General features: G+C 65.3%; 4 protein-coding genes across 8 annotated transcripts in view; 3 read left to right on the forward strand and 1 right to left on the reverse strand.

Moving 5' to 3' along the window:
- Window positions 1-2,709, forward strand: part of ASPSCR1 (ASPSCR1 tether for SLC2A4, UBX domain containing) — a 38,854-nt gene extending 36,145 nt beyond the window's left edge. The window contains exons 13-16 of the mRNA XM_069483013.1: window positions 1,874-1,925; window positions 2,200-2,269; window positions 2,344-2,519; window positions 2,606-2,709. Coding sequence (XP_069339114.1) covers window positions 1,874-1,925; window positions 2,200-2,269; window positions 2,344-2,519; window positions 2,606-2,619 — 312 coding nt within the window. The 3' untranslated portion in view covers window positions 2,620-2,709. The remainder of the gene's footprint in view (window positions 1-1,873; window positions 1,926-2,199; window positions 2,270-2,343; window positions 2,520-2,605) is intronic.
- Window positions 2,710-2,775: 66 nt separating this feature from the next.
- On the reverse strand, window positions 2,776-6,872 carry CENPX (centromere protein X). 2 transcript variants are annotated; one of them, XM_069483017.1, is made up of 6 exons: window positions 6,804-6,856; window positions 6,112-6,186; window positions 4,981-5,032; window positions 4,824-4,877; window positions 4,535-4,623; window positions 2,776-4,462 (listed from the first exon to the last, which is right to left on the reverse strand). In XM_069483017.1, exons 1-6 carry the CDS (start codon window positions 6,831-6,833, stop codon window positions 4,448-4,450), a joined length of 315 nt encoding a protein of 104 aa, XP_069339118.1. In that variant the 5' UTR covers window positions 6,834-6,856; the 3' UTR covers window positions 2,776-4,447. The 2 variants fall into 2 exon arrangements, with proteins under 2 accessions (XP_069339118.1, XP_069339119.1); XM_069483018.1 differs by lacking the exon at window positions 6,112-6,186 and having other exon boundaries at window positions 6,804-6,872.
- A 976-nt stretch (window positions 6,873-7,848) lies between these two features.
- On the forward strand, window positions 7,849-15,431 carry LRRC45 (leucine rich repeat containing 45). 2 transcript variants are annotated; one of them, XM_069483012.1, is made up of 17 exons: window positions 7,849-8,175; window positions 8,587-8,648; window positions 8,993-9,063; window positions 9,336-9,514; window positions 9,736-9,864; window positions 10,831-10,943; window positions 11,258-11,316; window positions 11,585-11,662; window positions 11,933-12,068; window positions 12,146-12,223; window positions 12,316-12,427; window positions 12,531-12,601; window positions 13,345-13,437; window positions 13,778-13,870; window positions 14,187-14,357; window positions 14,426-14,573; window positions 14,660-15,431. In XM_069483012.1, the coding sequence occupies exons 1-17, from the start codon at window positions 7,956-7,958 to the stop codon at window positions 14,854-14,856; spliced, it is 2,010 nt and encodes a 669-aa protein (XP_069339113.1). In that variant the 5' UTR covers window positions 7,849-7,955; the 3' UTR covers window positions 14,857-15,431. The 2 variants fall into 2 exon arrangements, with proteins under 2 accessions (XP_069339113.1, XP_069339112.1); XM_069483011.1 differs by having other exon boundaries at window positions 14,184-14,357; window positions 14,660-15,430.
- A 40-nt stretch (window positions 15,432-15,471) lies between these two features.
- On the forward strand, window positions 15,472-17,991 carry RAC3 (Rac family small GTPase 3). 3 transcript variants are annotated; one of them, XM_069481820.1, is made up of 6 exons: window positions 15,472-15,591; window positions 16,142-16,213; window positions 16,435-16,552; window positions 16,662-16,724; window positions 17,185-17,348; window positions 17,482-17,991. In XM_069481820.1, the coding sequence occupies exons 1-6, from the start codon at window positions 15,557-15,559 to the stop codon at window positions 17,540-17,542; spliced, it is 513 nt and encodes a 170-aa protein (XP_069337921.1). In that variant the 5' UTR covers window positions 15,472-15,556; the 3' UTR covers window positions 17,543-17,991. The 3 variants fall into 3 exon arrangements, with proteins under 3 accessions (XP_069337921.1, XP_069337920.1, XP_069337919.1); XM_069481819.1 differs by having other exon boundaries at window positions 17,185-17,344; XM_069481818.1 differs by having other exon boundaries at window positions 15,512-15,591; window positions 16,435-16,627; window positions 17,185-17,344; window positions 17,482-17,967.
- The last annotated feature ends 881 nt before the right edge of the window (window positions 17,992-18,872 follow it).

An 18,872-nucleotide genomic window follows, 5' to 3' on the forward strand; every position in this document is an offset into this window, starting at 1 on the left:
TCAGGCTGTGCTGGGAGTCAGGGCAGGGTGGCAGGTGCCGGGGGCTGCGCCAGCGCTGGGTGCCAGGTGCTCAGGCCTTGCTGCGCCCGTCAGCGGGAGCCAGGCAAGAGCAGGCCGGAGACTTCTTGAGGTAGTGCTGATGGGGACAGGGCCTGCTCTGGGTGGTGGTGGTGGCTCCAGCGTGGCAACTGGGATGGGCCAGCCAAGGGGTGGAGCGGGGTCAGCTCCGTCCACCCAGGTGCCCCCCTCCTGGCGTCCTGCCTGCCCCCTCTACACTGCCCCGGAGGGCCTGGCCTGGGGTGTCGTGATGAGCGGCAGTGCTGCCCCAGTGGCTTCTGAGGGAGCCCCGGCCAGTGGTGGTGGGCGCAGGCGGGAGCCGGCCAGGCCTCACCCAGCAGTGGCCTCCAGGAGGTGCCCGTGGCTTCAGAGAAGTGCCGGAGAGAGTCAGACTGCGCCTGCGTGAGTCCCGCCAGGTCCTGTGAAACGGAACTCGCGCTCTTGTGCTGGAAGGGTGGCTGAGACTGCACAGGGTCTGGCTGAGGAAGGTTCCGGCACCGTCCCCTCCCCTGTCCTGGCTCCCCAGCTTCCAGAGCCTCTCCAGGGGCACCAGGGATGCTCCTGTGCACCCCACAGGCCCCCCCTTCCCACAGGGCTGTGATCCTGGGTGTCACCATTGGGTTTTCAAAGCATTCGTGGCCCTTGTTGGTGTCCTTGGCTGCTGGCTGGATGCGGAGGTCTCAGCGTTCTTAGGCTTGCTGGCCTTTGAAGCTTCCTCTTATTAATCTTTTAACATCCCCCCGAAGCCCACCCTACTCCGGCAAGCCTGTGGCCCTCTGAGGCTGGAGCCGGCAGGGAGAGAATGCCGGCAGCTGCGGCTCCTCCTCCAAGGCAGCCAGCACCTGCTGCTGCCTTGGGCCAGCGGTTGGTTTCTGGGCACAGCCAGGCCCCGCCGGCCTGGCCCCTCACCTCTCTCGGGGGTAGAGGCTGGTGAGCAGGGGGCTCTCAGGGCCTCAGCCTGCAGCCCTGGAACGACGCCACGTCCATGGCCCCGCTGGGGTGTGTCAGGGTGCAAGTGACCTGTCCTCACCCCACTCTGGTGCTCTCAAAGTGGGGCCAGTCCCCGAGCAGAAGCCCTGCTCACCCCTTTGGGTGGGTGGGGATCAGGGGAGGCCCAGTGAGGACCCCCAGGCTGGGTGTGGGGACCCTGCATGTGGCACCCACCATTCCGGGAGGACCTTGGCCAGCAGACAGCTCTTCCCTGCCCAGCTGAGACCCGAGCGCTGACGTGGAACCGGAGTGTGGGCTTCCCCAGCGGTGACAGGCCCTCCACGCAGCACCTCTCACCGGGGACGCCCAGGCAGCTTGGCACAGGGGCCTGGGCTGGAACAGAGTCCCCCACAGCACCCTGGTGTCCCAGCGGGTCTGTGTGCATCGCCACAGCCCCTCAACCCCTGTTCTTTGGTCCACATTGGGCGAAGGGATGTGAGGAGGCCACTTGCCACCCACTGTCCCTGTCCCCAGGCCCCACCCATCCAGTCCTCTGTGTCTGCCGACCCACTGACCACACGGCTGGGTCTGGTGGGTTAGAGGCCCAGGGAGCATGAGGCTGTGTCCTCGGGCAGTCGGGTGGGACGGGCAAAATGCTAGAATTCACATAGTACGAGAACTTCCTTCTCCAGCTGGTGCTGGGGCTGTCCCATGGAGGGTCCCTGTGGTCTGAGGGTGCAGTGGGGGTGGAGCAGGGGAGGCGGGGTGCTGGGGGGGTTCGTGGGGGCTGCACAGACGGGCCCTGCCCCAGGGCTGCCACCCCGGGAGCACAATGCTCTGCCCGTGGTGCCCACCTGGCCCCCTGATGCCCCTGCCTTCCCTGCAGGCGAACCTCTTCCCTGCTGCCCTCGTGCACTTTGGAGCAGAGGAGCCCACAGGTGAGTGGGGCCCCGGCTCTGCAGAGACCACCCCAGCCCCTCGCTGGGCCCTGCCTTTGGCTTGTCCGGTGCCCAGAGCAAGCTGGCCTGGATGGCGTTCGTCCTGCGGACGCATGCGCATGTGGGAGGGAGATCTGCAGCTCTCAGTGCCACCTCCCTGGCAGCTGTGTGCTGGCACAGCCACCTGCCTGGCCACACCCTTCCCAGGGACGGCTGGTGGATGGCGGCTGGGTCCCCTCCTTTGAGGCTGGGGGTGGGCTTGGCTTCTGTTCAGGTCTCTACCTGGAGCCCAGGCTGCTGGAATACACTGTGTCCCCGTCTGCCGCTGATGTGCTGGTGGCCAGGTAAGTATGGGTGGGGCAGGGGGAGCTCCTGAGCAGTGGTGCCCCCATGCTGCACTTTGGCCTCTCACCCCCAGGTGCATGTCCCGGGCCGCTGGGTCCCCACCTCCATTGCCAGCCCCTGACACTGCGCCCCTCGTGTCCAAGCTGACTGCTGAGGAGGGGGCGCTGGGCCCCCCGGAGCCCACCCCAGGCACAGCCCAGCCTGCAAGGAGGAGCCTGGGCAAGGTGCCCAAGTGGCTGAAGCTGCCAGGTGCCTGGGGCCGCGGGGCGGGTGGGCAGCTGGGCAGTCGGGGGCGGGAGCCGGGCCATGGTCATCCTGGTGTGTTTGCACTGCAGCCAGCAAGAGGTGAGAGATGCCAGCCCAGGAGCCCACTCTGCCGGCCTAAGGACCCCCAACTCCTCACGCTGAGTGGGAATAAAGACTCGCACTTCCCTCGAGACCCTCCTGTCCTGCTTTCTCCAGAAAGAGCCCCGAGGGTCCTCTGCCTGGGCAGGGCCGGCTGGAGCTCCAGGCCCCATGGATCTTGTTCTCATTAGCAAGGGCACACAGGTGGCCACCCTGAGCCACAGGGGTGGCCTCCTTACTTTTGTCTAATTAAATCATTAATTACCCGCCCAAGAGAGCAAAACCATGGAGAGAAAGCCCTTCCGGGCAAATGACCTGCGACTCAGGCCTGGGGCTGGGGAGTTAGGCCACGCCCAACCCGCAGGGCAGGGCCGAGTCTCCCGGTGCCCCTGGAGTGGCTGCAGGGCCGGTTCGAGCACGAGTCTTCCAGGCAGGTCTGATCGTTTCAGCAAGGGAGCTTTGAAGCCCAGAGGGGAGGGAGGGCAGGGAAAGGTGCCAGGGCAGCTCTACCTGCCTGGCCCCAGCCCCACCTGGGCCAGCAGGGCTGGGCTGGGAACAGAGGGCTGCTGCCTGGGTGGTGGGGGCTGGGCAGCCTCCATAGGTCCTCCCAAGGCTGCGCTGGGTCCCCAGGGCAGCTGTTGTCCCTTCTGCCCTAGGGCCTATGTGCCCCTTTCCCCCTCCCTGTCCAGCCCCAGAACGTCAAGTCTCCTGACGGTTGGCACTTAGCTGGGTGTTTCCATCCTGGGCTAGGCAGGGTCCAGGCAGCTTTGGGAGGCAAAAGGAGGTGGGCTCCAGTCACCCCACGGGCACCACAGGGCAGGGGTGGCCCAAGACCCTGTGCGCTTCCCTCGAGTTGGCCAGAGGCCCCCCTAGCCCTTCCTGTCTGAGGGTGGGCAGTGGGCACGGCCAGAGGCTGACCTGCACCCTCCTCATGCTGAGGCTGGGGGCGGGGGGGCTTTCATTCTAGCGTGGCCTTAGGCCAGGGTCCCTCTCACCCTGTGCACCCTGGTCCTGCCTGTGGCTAGTGGGCCCGGTGGCCTGAGACTGGCCGCGGTGTTACTCAGGGAGCGACTGCCTGCTGGCGGCAGCTCCTGCAGACAGAAGGCCCCTGTGGCAGGAGTAACATTTTCCAGGCCGGCGGCCACATGTGCGAGGGCTCCAGTTTCACAGCCCTGCCCAGGGCGGGGACCGGCACACGCCTGCTGTTTTCATGCCGTCCGTGAAAGCTTTGCTTCCGTCCTACCAGGGTGGGTGGGAGCACGGGGCGGGGGCGGGAGAGGGTTTAAAGCAGCTTGACTTTGGGTGATTAATGGCAACAAGGCCCAGCCTGGGAGAGACGGTTTTTATTTATTGATGTTGCTTTGTAAGAACAAATTTGTAGCTCGGGGAAGGCTCTTCTAAGGGATTATCAAGGGCCTGAAAGGTCACACACCGGCTTTGTCATTGGGGCGGCAAACACAGGCGAGCCACCACCGCCTCGCTGGGCCGAGGGTCCTGGCCTTTCCCCAGCGCCTGCCTCCCCGGGACCCTGCACAGCAGGCGCAGTTTCCCCAGAGAGGAGAGGCAGGGCCCCCAGGTGCCGTCCCCATGGGGCTGTCCTCTCGAGACCCTCCGCCATCCTGTGTCCTGCAGCAGAGGGCAGAGGACACCAGGAAGGCAGTGGCTTGAGTGGTCCTGCCTTTCTGCAAAGGCTGCAGGGGCATCTCCGGCATGTGGTGCGAACTCTGGTTTGAATCTGCTGCAGACCTGTCAGGCCCTTCCGCATCTGCAACTGGGGCCGCAGGAGAGGAGGCCTGCTTCCCCGCGGCAGCCCCTGCCAGGGCGGAGACCCCTTAGAAGTCCAGGAGCTGTGGGGAGAGGGGTGCTCAGAGCCGCCCAGTGGGCATGGCTCCCAGCTGCGCCCACCTGCACCCACCTACCAGCTGAGGGAGCACCTTCTCCAGCTGATCCACGCCCACCAGGGGGACGTCCTCCGCTTGGGCCTGCCGGATCCCCCGGACGGCTGCTTCTGCCAAGACAAGGGGATATGAGCAGAAGCCGGGGGGGGGGGGGGGGGGCTCCCCACCCTCACCCATGGGCAGCCCTGAGGCAGCAGCTGTGGCTCCTGATACAGCTTTTCAGGGGACAATTTTCATCTTGGTTTTCCCACTGAAAAAAACACAAAAGGAACCGCAAATGCTCTGGACAAGCACAGGTCCCTCGGCTCACCCACAACGAAGATCTTCAGCAATTCCACCATGAGCTGCAGCGCGTCCCCACTGACTGCAAGGCAAGGGGGACAGGTTATGGGGGACCCACCACCCTGGCCAGGGCTCCAGACCGGCCCCCCCCCACCCCGAGGCCTTGGCCCCTGACGCCCCTGCACCTTTGGTCTTGGCATCCTTGAAGTGCAGGTGCAGCAGTTTGCTCACCAGCTCCTGGCGGGGGAGAGGGAGGGGGTCAGTACCACCGCCTGCCCCTCCCTGCCTGCAGGCCCCCTTAGGTGCTTCACTGGGGACATTGGCTGTGACTTCCAGCCAGAAATGCGCTCCACCCTAGAGACTCTCCCAGGGTAGGGGCTGCGGGTGCTAAGAGTGGAGGAAGCTATGTGGAGAGAGGCCAGATCTGCTTAAAGAGGCTGGTAAGAAGGTGGCTGAGAAACCTCCCTGTGGGAGACTGCAGGAGCAAAAGCCACCGCTTGGGGCTCCAGGGGTGAAGGAAAGAGGAGGGAGTCCAGCACAATCTCTCCCTCCCATCCCTGCCAGGAGGATCTGGGGGCTGGAGTGTAGCTGCTCCCCAGATGGGCCACAACCTCGGACCTGCCACCAATACAGCCATCTCGTGCCAGACCCTGTCGTAGGCACTGGGTCAGCCCCACCCTGGAGCTGACCTCTGGTGCCCGAGGGAAGCGCAGAGCTTGTCCAAGCCCAAGAAGGAAGTCAGTGAGGCTGGAGTGGAGTGCAGTGTGGACAGGCCAGACACAGGGCCTGAGGCCTGTTTAGGTTCCCTTGGCGGGAAATCAGGTGTTCTTTCTGGGTTTTGAGTGGAAGAGCAGCGCTGGACCATGCAAGCTCAGTGCCACCTGCTGGTCCTTCCTGCTGCTGACCATGGAAGGCAGCAACAAAGGCACTGCCTCCCCACCTGCTCCTGGACCCCAAACACAGCTGCCCCGGAAGACCACTCCAGAGAGTGGGCCACTGCTTGGGGCTGCTGGGACAAGCAAGGAGTTGCCCCGCACTAAGGGGGAGGGGCCTAGAATGCACCCAGCCTTTGCCCCCAGGACCCCATACCCCCTACCCCATCACCCCGTCACCCCCACGCTCAGCCTTGTCTGTAACCACGACAGCCCCACCCAGTTCTGGCCAGAGCCCTCCAGCAAGGACTGGCCACCCCCTCAGGGCTTTAGCTGTGGGGTCAGCTTGATGGAGAGTCACAGACCAGCTACTGTAACTATTTGTGACCTGGTGTGTTCTCACAACCACCCTGTGAGGTGATTTTTCCCTTTCTGGTCACTAACCTTTTCTGGGCAAGGATGGAGCGCTAGTTCCGAGTGACAAAGGGGTGCTGCAGGTAGAACAGAGCTCCTCGTTCTCTGTAGAGAGCCTCTCTGAGGTTGAAGTCTTCCACCAGGGAGGGGTTCTCAAGGGGCTGAGGCCCTCCCTCCCCAGGCCACGAAGGCCCACGAGGCCCTCCTGACGCACCTTCCTGACCTCAGGGAAGCTCAGTGCCTCTCGACTCCCGGGCAGAGCAGTAAAGGGTCTCCTGCGCAGGGTGCCCCGCAAGCGAGCTGCGTTCCCAGGCGCAGGGAAGCCCAGAACGTGGGTCAGACGGCATAGGTCTGCGCCCAGCCCTGCTCAGTCCCCTAACTTCTCCGTTTCCCCACAGGCACGCGGGGTTAATCTGTGTCAGGTGTGCCGCCAAGGAAGCGCTCGGAAGCCCATGGCATCCAGGCGGGACCTGGCCACACGGGCGCAGGCAGAAGGGAAGGCCCGACTAGGCGGTTTGGGCAGATCCTGCCGGATCTTACCTTCCCTGGGAAGGAGACCCCCGGGCTGGGTGGACGGCGGCGCCGTCCCAGGCGGGTCTGCAGACCCTGCCGTCCACCCGGCCCTAACGCGCGGGGCGCAGGTGGGCAGCGCAGTGTCACGTGGGGGCCGGGCCGCAGAGTCCGCGCCGGCCTCGTCCCTGCCCCTGCCTGCCGACTCTCACCTTCCGGAAGCCCGCGCCGGCGCCCTCCATGATTGCCGCACTGCGCGCGCCCGGAGGCCCCCTCCCCCTGGTCGCCAGCCAATGAGCCCGGAGCGCGCCCTCCGGAGCCCCACCCCCAGGCCCCGCCAATGAGCTGAAGGGTGCCTCGGGAGCCCCGCCCTGCGCCGCCAGCCAATGAGCGCGGAGCGCGCCCTCGGGAGCCCCACCCCACTCCGCCAGCCAATGAGCCCGGAGCGCTCCCTCGGGAGCCCCGCCCCCAGCCCCCTCGCCAATGAGCTGAAGGGTGCCTCGGGAGCCCCGCCCCGCCAGCCAATGAGCCCGGAGCGCTCCCTCGGGAGGCCCGCCCCGGGGACCCGGCCAATGAGCTGAAGGGTGCCTCAGGAGCCCCGCCCTGCGCCGCCAGCCAATGAGCCAGGGGGTGCCCTCGGGAGCCCCGTCCCCGGACCCCCAGCCGATCACCGGAGCGCGCCCCCCGAAGCTCCGCCCTGGACCTCTGCCAGTGAGGCCAGAGGGCGCTCTAGGGAGCCCCACCCCCGAACCCCCAGCCAATGATCCGGAACGCGCTGCCTCTGCTCCTCTTCTTGCGGCCCGCAGCGGGTCCCGCCCCTTCGTCCTTATTGGCTCGCGGCGAGCGCCGTCTGCGCAAAGCCTCCCGGGAGTCGTAGTCCTGCGGCCCCTCCCGGCGCGCTCCGCTCTTCCTGGATACCGAGGCGCGGCTGCGGCGGGCGAGCGGGGAGGGGCGGCGGCGCGAGGGCTGGGGCCGGGTGGGCCGGGGCACGTGGACGCGCCTGCCTGACCCCCGGGCCGGGGGCCACGCACCCGCGGGTGGCCCCGACCGCGCCGCCCAGTCTTCCCCGAGCCTGCTTCAAGCCGGCCCTTGACATCCCGCCGGGGCCTCGGTGCCGGGGGACGCCGGCCCTAGAAGCGGCCGGGCTGCTCCTCATCCCAGCTGCCGAGGATCGCCCCACACGGAGGGGCCCCCTTCCTAGCGGCTGTCCCCGGCGCGCGGCTCCGCACAGGCCCTCAGGGAGGGGTGCAGCCCCGGGACCGGCGGGGAGAGGGGTCTGGGGCAGGTGGCCCTGTGCCCGGCGCGCCCACGCTGAGGCCGGGCTCTAGGAGCATGCGGGGGCGGCCCTGGCCACACTCCGGAACATGGAGGAGTTCCGGCGCTCCTACAGCCGCCTGTGCAAGGAGAGCGGCGCTGAGCCGCAGGAGGCCGTCTTGCAGCAACTGCACCAGCTTACGAGGGGCCGGCTGGACCTGGCCACGCAGAGCCTGACAGTGGACACCTGCAGGGCCCTGGGCAAGCTGCTGCAGACGGAGGCCCTGCTGAGGGAGCTGGTCCTGAGCGACTGCATGCTGAGCGAGGAAGGTGGGCAGGCCCCAGCGCCAGCAGGCAGCTGGATCTCCTCCTCCAGGGGTTCCCTCTTTCTGTAGCGCAAAGTGAGCAACAGCGTCCCTTCCTGAAGCCTGAGAGTGGAGGACGGTTTTTCTTTATAACACGAGAAGCCTTGAGGTTCCTGTGTGCTGGCCAAAGTGTGGCTCAGCACCCTGCTTGTTGCCTGGCAAGGGCCGCAGATGCTTCAAACGTAACTTCACAGCATTAAGTGGGGAGACTCATTCCAGCACGAACCCAGATCAGTGGGACCACCAGAACAGTTGTCCCTCCCCTGAGTCTGGGGAGCTTACCTGAGATGGAGCACCCATTTTCCCTTCCTCTAGGCCCTGGGAGGGGATTGGGGGCAGCAGGGGCAGGGAGTGACCACCCTTCCCCCCTACACAGGGGCCACATTGCTGCTCCAAGGGCTGTGCACCAACCCTGTGGTGCGGCTTCTGGACCTAAAGGTGAGCATATCTACACTCTGGGGTGTGCTACCCAAGAGTAGGAGTGGAGCAGGGAGACACCGGGTCCCAGGGACCTAGGGGCTGGAAACTGTTTGTGAGTGCTCTTGGCACACAGGGTTCCCGAGCAGTTTTCTCATTGTCTCATACGTGTGTTGAGTGTTTCGAGGGTATTCACCAAAGCTGGCCCCAGGAAGCTCACTAAAGTCAGAGAAACCAGGACCTGAAAGGAGCTGCACCTTCACCCAGAGCTCCCCCTTGCCCTTGTCCACTGCCTGGCCAAGGATGTGGCATTCAAAGCCCAGCCAGGATGATAAGAGTGACTAGCTGGTCTGTTCCTGTCCTAGGGCAATAACCTTCAAGCCGCAGGGGCCGAGGCGCTGGGAAAACTCCTCCGACAGAACAAGTCCATTCAGAGGTAGGAGGGTGGTCCCGGCCCCCACCCTCATCCCTAGCTGCCTCTCTGTGTGGTTCAGGGTTGGCCCCAAAGGACACAGTCCTGCGACCCGAGTGTTCACTCCTCCGGCCAGTCGTCCACATTTCACCTCCATGGGCAGGGAGCAGGCGGGTATAACTGATGGAGTTCCGGCCTCTGCCAGAGACCCCTGAACCCACACCCCTCCTGCAGCCCTGGACCCCGCTGGGCAGGGCACATCTCTGGGTGAGCACCTCACACCTGCCCTCCTACAGCCTCACTCTGGAGTGGAACCACCTGGGTGCGTGGGAAGACGCCTTTGCCACCTTCTGTGGGGGCCTGTCAGCTAACGGCGCCCTGCAGCAGCTGGACCTCCGCTACAACCAGATCAGCCACAAGGGCGCGGAGGAGCTAGCCCTGGCCCTGAAGGGCAACGCCAGCCTCCAGCAGCTGGGTGAGGCCACCCCCACTGTCTGCTTCCCTGGGGCACCTCCGTGCCCCCTGCTGCTCCATTGCAGCTTCTGACCTCGGAATGGAAGGGGGGGTGGCAGGGCTGGCCTGCACACTGACTGTGTTGACAGCCACAGGCAGGACCCTGAAAGGGAGCATCCCAGGCTGGGCCAGCTCCCCCTCCACCAGGCACGTTCCACCTAGTGACAACAGGTTTCCTTCCAGACCTGCGCTGGAATAACATTGGCCTCCTGGGCGGCCGGGCCCTGGTGAACTGTCTCCCCAGCAACAGAACCCTGTGGAGGCTGGACCTGGCTGGGAACAATGTCCCTGGAGATGTCCTCAGAGCCGTGGGTACGGGTGTGCATGAGCCCCTAGATGGAGCTCATCTATGGAGGAAGGGGCGGCTCGGGACCCCGGAAGCTCAGCCTAAACTAAGGACTAAGAGGAACAGAGAAGAAGCCACAGGGGCAGCCGCAGTGCACTGGCTTGGCACTCCCCGCACAGGCACCTCTGAGGCTCCGCACATGTGCTCCCGCAGTTGCCGTGTACTCTGTTTCACAGATGGGGAAGATGATGCCCCGTGGCTCAGAACTCTTGCCTGATGGCTGTGCTGATACCTCAGGTGGCCCAGGCACAGCCAGGGAGGGGCTTGGCATTTGCCCCCAGTCAGCCCTGAGTTTGTGGCCGTGCACAGGAGCAGGGTGCCCGGCCTGTGCTGCTGCTGCCAGGGCTGCGCCTCCCATTCCCTCCCAGCAGTGACTCCCCAGGCGGTGGAGAGTCTGCAGCTGACACCTCAGCCTCGGGCCCCAATCCCCAAGTGCCCCAGCCCAGCAGAGCGCTTTGCCACAGCGAGGGGTCATCAACTCCTGCCAGCTCTGCCCGGCCCCTCTGCCATCTCTAGCTTCTCGCTGTCCCCCTCCCTGCCTCCACACTGCCCTTCCTCTCGAGGTTGTGTCCGACCAGCACAGCTACAGCTGCTCTGGCCCCTCCACATGCAGCCTGGATCTTTGCAGGACACAGGAGTTAAGCACAAATACCCTTAAAGCTGGGCAGTGCCCCTTGACCCTTGGGAGGGGAACCAAATGTCGCAGGACAGCCCACCTGCCTCTCCTTGAATTGTGCATGGGTCCCTGCACCAGGCCCCCCACCCCGCGTGCACAGCCTCACCCCACTGAAGCCACTCACCCGAGTGCGCTGAGGAATGCGCCTGCTTCGGTGGGCGAGACACATGCGTTGGTCCCCATGGCGCTGGCTTCCAGGCGCTGGGCTGGGCTGGTGCTGAGCAGCCCCCAGCAGGTAACGTGGCTCCCCCAACAGAGCAGGCCATGGACCACAACCAGGACCGGCACGCCACCTTCCGAGAGAGCCAAGCCCGCACCCACGTCCTCAGCAAGGAGGTCCAGCACCTCCGGGAGGAGAAGTCCAAGCAGGTGAGGCTGGTGTCTTCACTGACCTCGGGGTTGCTGCCAGCTAGGGCCTGTGCCCTCCCTCAGCCCCATGGTGCACCTGTCTTACCTTCCTCTGGGCCCCGGAGCCTCTCCCAGTGGCCCATACTCTGGAAGGAGAGGCAGCCTCCTGGCCTGACCTCCGTGGGTGGATTGCCCGCAGAGCTGGCGTCTGAGCCCCCAGGCCTCCCTCTGAGCGAGACAGTGAGGCTGTCTTGGTGGGTGTCTGCCCTGCTTCCCCCGGGGAAGGCAGAGTGGGCAGGCTCGACCCTGACCCCCTGACTGGGCTCTGTCCCCAGTTCCTGGACTTGATGGAGACCATCGATAAGCAGCGGGAAGAGATGGCAAGGGGCAGCAGGTGGGCCCGCTGGGCAGGGTAGGCCGTGGGGGGCCCTGAGGGGCGGCGGACCGTGGGGGGCCAGGCCATGGGGGGCCTGGGCTGTGGGCGCAGGCTGTGGCTCAGCTGGGGCGCCTGGGCTGCAGGTCAGTCACCTGCCCACAGGTGCACCTGTAGCCTGTGCCTCCTGAGGAGGTGGCTGGAGGGTCAGTGGTAGGTGCCATAGACGCTGAGAGGGTCCAGGAGGGTCCTGGGGTTTCGGTTTCCCAGGACCCTCCTCTGCCCACAGGGCATCGGCAGCACGCGTGGGGCAGCTTCAGGAAGCCCTGAATGAGAGGCACTCCATCATCAATGCCCTCAAGGCCAAGTAAGCAAGGCCAGGTGGCTTCAGGACACTTTAGAGATGTGCCCACAGGGCAGAGCTGGGTGGTAGGAGAACCTGAGTCCTGGTTTCCAAAGCAGAGGTGGGAAATGGGGTGGAGCTGGGGCAGTAGCCCAGGAAGGCTTCCTGGACGAGGTGAGCGCTAGCTGGGGTTTGACTGGGGGCCTGGCAACAGCGAGGACAGAGCAGCAAGGCCTTTGCAAGGCATGTGAAGCTCCCACTGGAGCGGGGCAGGCTGGCCCTTCCTCTCTGCAGGCTGCAGATGACTGAGGCTGCCCTGGCTCTGTCGGAGCAGAAGGCCGAGGACCTACGGGAGCTCTTGGCCGCAGCTGAGCAGGAGCAGCTGAGCCAGTCGCAGAAGCAGGCCAAGGAGCGCAGGCTGGAGCAGCAGGTGGGTGGCAGAGTCAGGTAGTTATGGGCCAGGCGGTGCAGTAGCAGCAGGGTGACCCTTGCCTTGTCTCACCCCAGGAAGCTGCAGAGCGGGAATCAAAGCTCCTCAGAGACTTATCTGCTGCCAATGAAAAGAACCTGTCTCTGCGGAACCAGGTGTGGGGGGTGTGGGGCCAGGTACCCAGGGAGCCCAGGTGGGGCTGTAAGGCTGGGGCTGGAGCTTCCCTCCCATGGTGCCGGCTTTCCAGGTGGACGAGTTGGAGCGGAAGGTGAAATCTCAGCAGGAGCAGCTATTCCTGACCAGGCAGGAGCTGACCAACACATCGGCTGAGTTGAAGATTCGGGCTGTTCAGGCTGAGGGTGGGCATGGGCGGGCCTGCTGCTGAGGGGCCTGGGGATGGGAGCCCTGGGAATGGGCTCCCCCAGAGGACACCCACACTCTGCCCCTGCCCCGGGCTTCCAGAGCGCCTGGACATGGAGAAGAGAAGGTCCAGACAGAGCTTGGAGGATGCGGAAAACCTGCGCTTGAAGGAGGTGCCTTCTTAGTTGTCATCTGGCCTCTGGCCTTCCCTAGTTACCTGGTGCCTGCAGACTGGCCTTGGTGTGACATGGGGGTTCCTAAAGCACACACCCAGTGGGGGCTCCCCTCAACAACCTTGGGTTGCTGGGGGGTGGGTTTGTTTGTTTGTTTTGAGACAGAGTCTCGCTTGGTCACCCTGGGTAGAGTGCAGTGGTGTCATCCTAGCTCACTGCAACCTCCAACTTCTGGGGTCAAGCAATCCTCCTGCCTCAGCCTCCCAAATAGGTGGGAATACAAGCGCATGCCACGACACGTAGCTAATTTTCTTGTCATGGCTAATTTTCTATTTTAAGTAGAGACGGGGTCTTGCTTTTGGTCAGGCTGGTCTTGAACTCCTGAGCTCAAGCGATCTTCCCGCCTCAGCCTCCCAGAGTGCTGGGGTTACAGTGTGAGCCACAGCGCCCTGCCAGGTTCTTTGGCAGCTTGATCAATGTCAGACCCAGAACCTCCTACTGGAGCCAACAGGGTGCCTGACCCCGATGTGGCCGTAGTGCAGGCTGCTGTGCACTCCCCTGGCCTGTGCAGGGTGTGTGTCTTGGGGCCCTCAGCTCCTCTGGGCCACCAGAGGCAGCCATTTCTCAGAAGGAACAGGGCCTCCAAGAAATGCCTGGCTTCCAGGTGGGCATTCATGGGGGGAAGGTGGGGCAGATGGAGCTCCCACTTCCCAGCCCTGTGCCCCACCCCCATACCTGGGCAGGTGGAGCACATGACACGCCACCTGGAGGAGAGCGAGCGGGCCATGCAGGAAAGGGTGCAGAGGCTGGAGGCCACACGGCTGTCCCTGGAGGAGGTGAGCATGCTCTGGGCTCTGTCTCCCTATGCTTTATCCCTGGGGTGGGCAAGAGGTGGCAGCCCTTGGTGCCTCCAGCCTCAGGACCCTGGGGTACCCCTTCTTGGTCTCAAAGCCTCATCAGGTCCCACTTTGGGGACCACCCACCAGTGTCCCTGAGAGGTCAGAGGGACTTAAGGGTGGCATTCAGGCTCCCTTGCCCAGTGAGGGAGGCAGCAGAGGCAGCCACAGGGGCCTTAGGAGGCTGGGGGAGGGGAGGCCCGCTGGGCTGGCAGCTGGGTGGGCCTGTGGCCCTGGGCCAGGGGCAGAACAGGAGGGTAGGTGGCTGTCTGCGGTGCAGGAACTGAGCCGGGTGAAGGCGGAGGCACTCAGCCAGCGCAGCCAGGCGGAGGAGGAGCTCATCAAGGCCAGGAGCCAGGCCCACCGGGAGGAGGTGAGCCGTGGGCTCTGTCTCACGAGGGAGCCAGGCCCGAGGGACTGGCACGAGCTGCCTGGAAATGCAGCCCACATGGCTCAAGTGGGGAGACGCAGTGGGGGTGCAAGGAGAGAAGAGGTCAGAGTAGCATGTCTGTCCCCCAGCAAGAGCCACCATCAGGGCTCCACTTCGGGTCCTGAGATGGGTGGAGAGGCTTGGCCATCGTGGGGCCCGTGACTGCACTGATGGAGGGCACCAGAAGGGACCAGTGGAGTTGGCCTGGGGGGGTGGAGGATGTGAGCTCAGCCGTGAGCCCCTCTTGTGCCCACAGCAGCAGCACCTGGCTCACCTGGAAGACAAGCTGCGGCTGCTGACGCTGGCGCGGGACGAGGCTCAGGGCGCCTGCCTGCAGCAGCAGCAGAAGGTGGTCGAGGCCCAGGCCAGGGCCGGCCAGCTCAGCCTGCAGGTGGACGGTCTGCAGCGGCGCCTGGAGGAGCTGCAGCAGGTAGCCGGGGCTGCCAGGGTTCCTGGGGTGCCCGGCCCCCACTGCCCCTCACTCTAGGTGCCTGGCAGGAGCTGAGCAACAAGGATCAGGAAAAGGTGGCCGAGGTGAACAGAGTGCGCGTGGAGCTACAGGAGCAGAACGGCCGCCTGCAGGCGGAGCTGACCGCCCAGGAGGCGTTGAGGGAGAAGGTGGCAGCCCTGGAGCGGCAGCTGAAAGGTGGGCCAGGCGCTCACCCTAACCCTAACCCTCGCCCTGCCCTCCCGGCCGCGGAGCCGCCCCGCTTACTGCCCCGCCGCCCACAGTGCTGGCGCGCGACCACCGGGAGGCGCTGCGCGACCGGGAGAGCGAGAACGCGTCCCTGCGGGAGAAGCTGCGGCTCAGGGAGGCGGAGATCGCCCGCGTCCGCGACGAGGAGGCGCAGCGGGCGAGCCTCCTGCAGAGCGCCGTGCTGGCCTACGTGCAGGGGGCTCCACCGAGGGCGCTGAGCCCCCCGAAGTGAGGGGGCCGCGGAGCCGCAGCACGTCGGAGCGCGCGGGGATGGACCGAGGGACGGGGACGGGACTCCGCGCTCCCGCGTCGGCCGCAGAGCGACGCGCCGTGGACAGTACGGTGGGGAGGAGACCCCAGGGCACCCCCGCTCCCCGCGGGCGTTTCACCCCCGCTGTAGCCGCCTTTGGCGTGAGACCGCGCGTGCGGAATACAGCGCGTGTTCACTTTGTCATACATTCCGGCCGCGTCTCCTCTGCGCCGCGCCCCGAACGGCAGGCACCCTCACTGCTGCCGCGGGGTGAAGCTGCAAGACCCCGGCTGCCGCGGCCGCCCGCTGCCTGGGCGGGTCCCCCTGGAAAACGCGACGTGAGCGCAGCCCCCGCACGTGTCGGGTCGCGGGCTCGCGCTGCGCCCGCAGAACCCCACGGCAGCCCCGAGCACCTGGGGCCCTCTTTGGGCAGAGAGCCCGGCGTCGCGCGGCTAGCGACGGGTTGCAACTGGGGGCGCCCAGCCCGCGCCCTGCAGGCTCGGCCCTGCTCGGCGGCCCCGCCCCCCGCGGCCGCGCTCGGCTGTCTCCGCGCCCGGCGCTCGGCGGCGCTCGGCTGTCTCCGGCCGCTCGCTCCTCGCTCGGGTCCGCGGCCGCTGCGGCGCCGGGCATTTCTCCGCAGCTCAGCTCGCGGCCGCGCCCGCCGCCTCCCGGCCCCGCGCCCATGCAGGCCATCAAGTGCGTGGTGGTCGGCGACGGGTGAGTGCGCGGCCCCGAGGCTGCTCGCCGGGCTGGGGCGCGGGCGGGGCGGGGCACCCGGGGCTGCCCCCAGCCAGGGCCGCGTGCGCCCCGGGGCCGGGGAGGGGCGGGGTCCTGGCGTGCCGCGGTCCTCGGGCCTCCAGCCCCGGCCCACCTGATGCTGCCGGGCTACCCGGGCTGGGTGCCGCGCGAGGCGGGGCCGCCGCCCAGTCCTCCCAGTGGGTGGGGCCAGGCCTCTCACCTGGGCTAAACCCTGAGCCGGCCCCACCCTCCCCTGACACCCACCCGGGATGTGCTGGAAACTCTGCCGCCCTGCCTGGGGCTCTGATGTTGGGGATCCCCGCTCCCGCACCCACTAGTCCACCCTACGGAGCCCGGCCTGCCCTGGTCGTCCTCCAGCCCTAGGTCGCTACGGATCTGCTGGGCTGGGACCCCCGTCCCCACCCAGGCGCCTTAACTTGGTTTCTGGCTCCGTGGGAGGAGGCTGCCCTTGCCGGGCAGAGGGGCGAGGCTGGGCCTGGGAGCCACGTGGGCTTGCCCCTGTCCACAGCGCCGTGGGGAAGACATGCTTGCTGATCAGCTACACGACCAACGCCTTCCCGGGAGAGTACATCCCCACCGTGTGAGTGGGGGGCACTGGGAGGCCTGGGCACACTATGTGGGGCGCCCCTGGGCTCCCAGGTCTGGCCCAGGCTGCAGTGGTTCTGGGCTTCTGGGGTGGGGCTGAGGTGCTGGGCAGAGTTCCAGTTCTGTGCAGGCTCAAGAACCCTGAGACACAGGTGGGCCGGGCGGGGGTGACCCAGGACCCCTCCCAAGCCTGGCCTTTCCCACTATCCTCTGCAGTTTCGACAATTACTCTGCCAATGTGATGGTGGATGGGAAGCCAGTCAACCTGGGGCTGTGGGACACGGCTGGGCAGGAGGACTACGACCGGCTGCGGCCACTCTCCTATCCCCAAACTGTAGGTGACAATGGGGCCAGCTGGGAGCTGAGTGGGTCCCTGAGGTCCAGATGGGGGAGGGTGTGGCCATGTGGAGCCTCCTTGACACTCCCACCGGGTCCCTCCCAAGGACGTGTTTCTGATCTGCTTCTCGCTGGTGAGCCCCGCCTCCTTTGAGAATGTTCGTGCCAAGGTAGGACAGGGCTGGGCGCAGCTCTGGGGGGAGGGCTTGCCTGGAGGACCTGCCCTGGAGGATAGGGGTTGCCTGAAGATCTTAGACAATTTGTCCTTTAGAAGCTAATGATTGAGATGTGTGTTCTGTCCGGAGTGAGCACATGGGGTGGGGCTCTCAGTGGCCCTGGGGGTGAAGGGGTGGCATACAGGGGTTGGGCATCTCAGAGGACAGAGGGGCATCTGTAGCCTCTGGGGATGGGCCTTGACTGGGAGTCCCAGGTGAGTTGCAAGGCTTCCTAGCTATTTGTTTCTGGTCACCTCCCCACCAAGCCACCAGACCCTTGGTCATTCTATAAAGTAGGAAGAGCCCAGGGTGGCTCCAGGGCCAGCAAGGAAGCCCTCAGGAGCCGTGGCCACTCAGGGCTGGGTGGGGGGAGCAGACCCCAAGGTGTAGGGGATCAAAGCCTCTGTCCCCACAGTGGTACCCAGAAGTGCGGCACCACTGCCCCCACACACCCATCCTCCTGGTGGGCACCAAGCTGGACCTCCGCGATGACAAGGACACCATTGAGCGGCTGCGGGACAAGAAGCTGGCGCCCATCACCTACCCACAGGGCCTGGCCATGGCCCGAGAGATTGGTGGGTGGGCACCACTGGGCACCCACCAGGGAGGGTGGGGAGGCAGAGAGGCATGCTGGGGGGGCCCTGCATCTGCCTGTGCTGCCCCCTCACATCCCCATCCTTGCTGCTGCCACCCCACTCCCTGTTGCCCCCAGGCTCTGTCAAGTACCTGGAGTGCTCAGCCCTGACCCAGCGGGGCCTGAAGACAGTGTTTGATGAGGCCATCCGGGCTGTGCTCTGCCCGCCCCCCGTGAAGAAGCCGGGGAAAAAGTGCACGGTCTTCTAGAGCCCCTGCCCAACCAGGGCCTGGGGGCTGGCAGAGGAGCAGCCCCTGGACCCATCTGCTGTTGTGTCAAGATGTCTGGTGTCCCTGAGTCTGCTGTAAGGGAGGGGTGTTGGGGGAGGGGAAGAAGCATGAGGTCAAGGCTGGGGCCACAGGGTCCTGATCGTTCTGCCTCCTCTTTCTAGGGTGCGGCTCCAGCCTTCCCTGGCCCCCGAGGGAGGCCAGGAGGGAGCAGGGTCTCCCTCAGGGCTGCAGGGGTGGGTCCAGGGCAGCCCCAGGATGGGCTTCCCTGCTGGGGAGGGTGGGGGGTGGGTTCTATCCATTGCGCTCCGGGGAGGGGTGGCCCCTTCTTATTTTATACAATAAACATTCTGCACCGACATCTGCCTCTCTGCCTGCCCTTCTGCCCTGGCATGGTTTGCCTCTAACCACCCCCGCAGTCATGGTGCAGAGGGGGCCTGTGGCACACATAGCAGCACCTCGGAGTCCCCCGAGGGGAGCTCTGAGCATGCCCCACACCTTGGGCAGGAGGAGCCCGGATTGGAGCAGGAGCAAGTGCACTGGCCCTTGGGATGAGCTCGAGCAGGCCTCCCACTTGGGGCCTCTGGGAGGGGCACACCCAGGCCGGCTGTGCTTCTGAGCAGCCCCCTGCGGACAGGGACAGTCCGCAGAGCGGCTGGAGCCACGTGAGGTACGCCCACAGGCCCCCACCTCAGGAAGGGCACTGAGGCCGAGGGCCAGGGTAGACAGAGGCCTGGAGGCCGAAGCGTGGTGTGGAGAGAGAAGGGAGCAGCAGCTGGGCAGGCTCTGGTGATGCTGAAGTCAGAAATGGTGGCCCTAAGCTTGGGCCAGGGTCCTGGACTTCACCCCAGAGAGGCCACAGGGCGTCGCTCCAGGCAAACACGTGATCAGAGGGTGCCAAGCGGGCCTGCTCTCAGGGGAGGTGGCTCATGCTGGCTCAGGAGACCCGATTGCTAAATTCTCAGGCATTTGGCTAGCCAGCTGTTAACCATTATTAATTAAATTATATAAACTTACAATGAGTTGTATTAAAAACAAAGTTAACAAATACTCAAAACACATCACTTCCTAATTAGTTTTGCACATGTGACTATTATGTATGCCTTTGGGACCGTTTACGTTTATTGTACTTATCAAGTACAGATTCCACGTAACGGAGTGCTATTGTTCATCTCTTCTGAAGTCTGCATTCAATGACATCAAATTGGTAGTATGAAATCAGCCCTAGTGCCAATATTTATA

The sequence above is a fragment of the Eulemur rufifrons genome, chromosome 9, assembly GCF_041146395.1.
Source record: "Eulemur rufifrons isolate Redbay chromosome 9, OSU_ERuf_1, whole genome shotgun sequence".
NCBI classification, from domain to species: domain Eukaryota; kingdom Metazoa; phylum Chordata; class Mammalia; order Primates; family Lemuridae; genus Eulemur; species Eulemur rufifrons.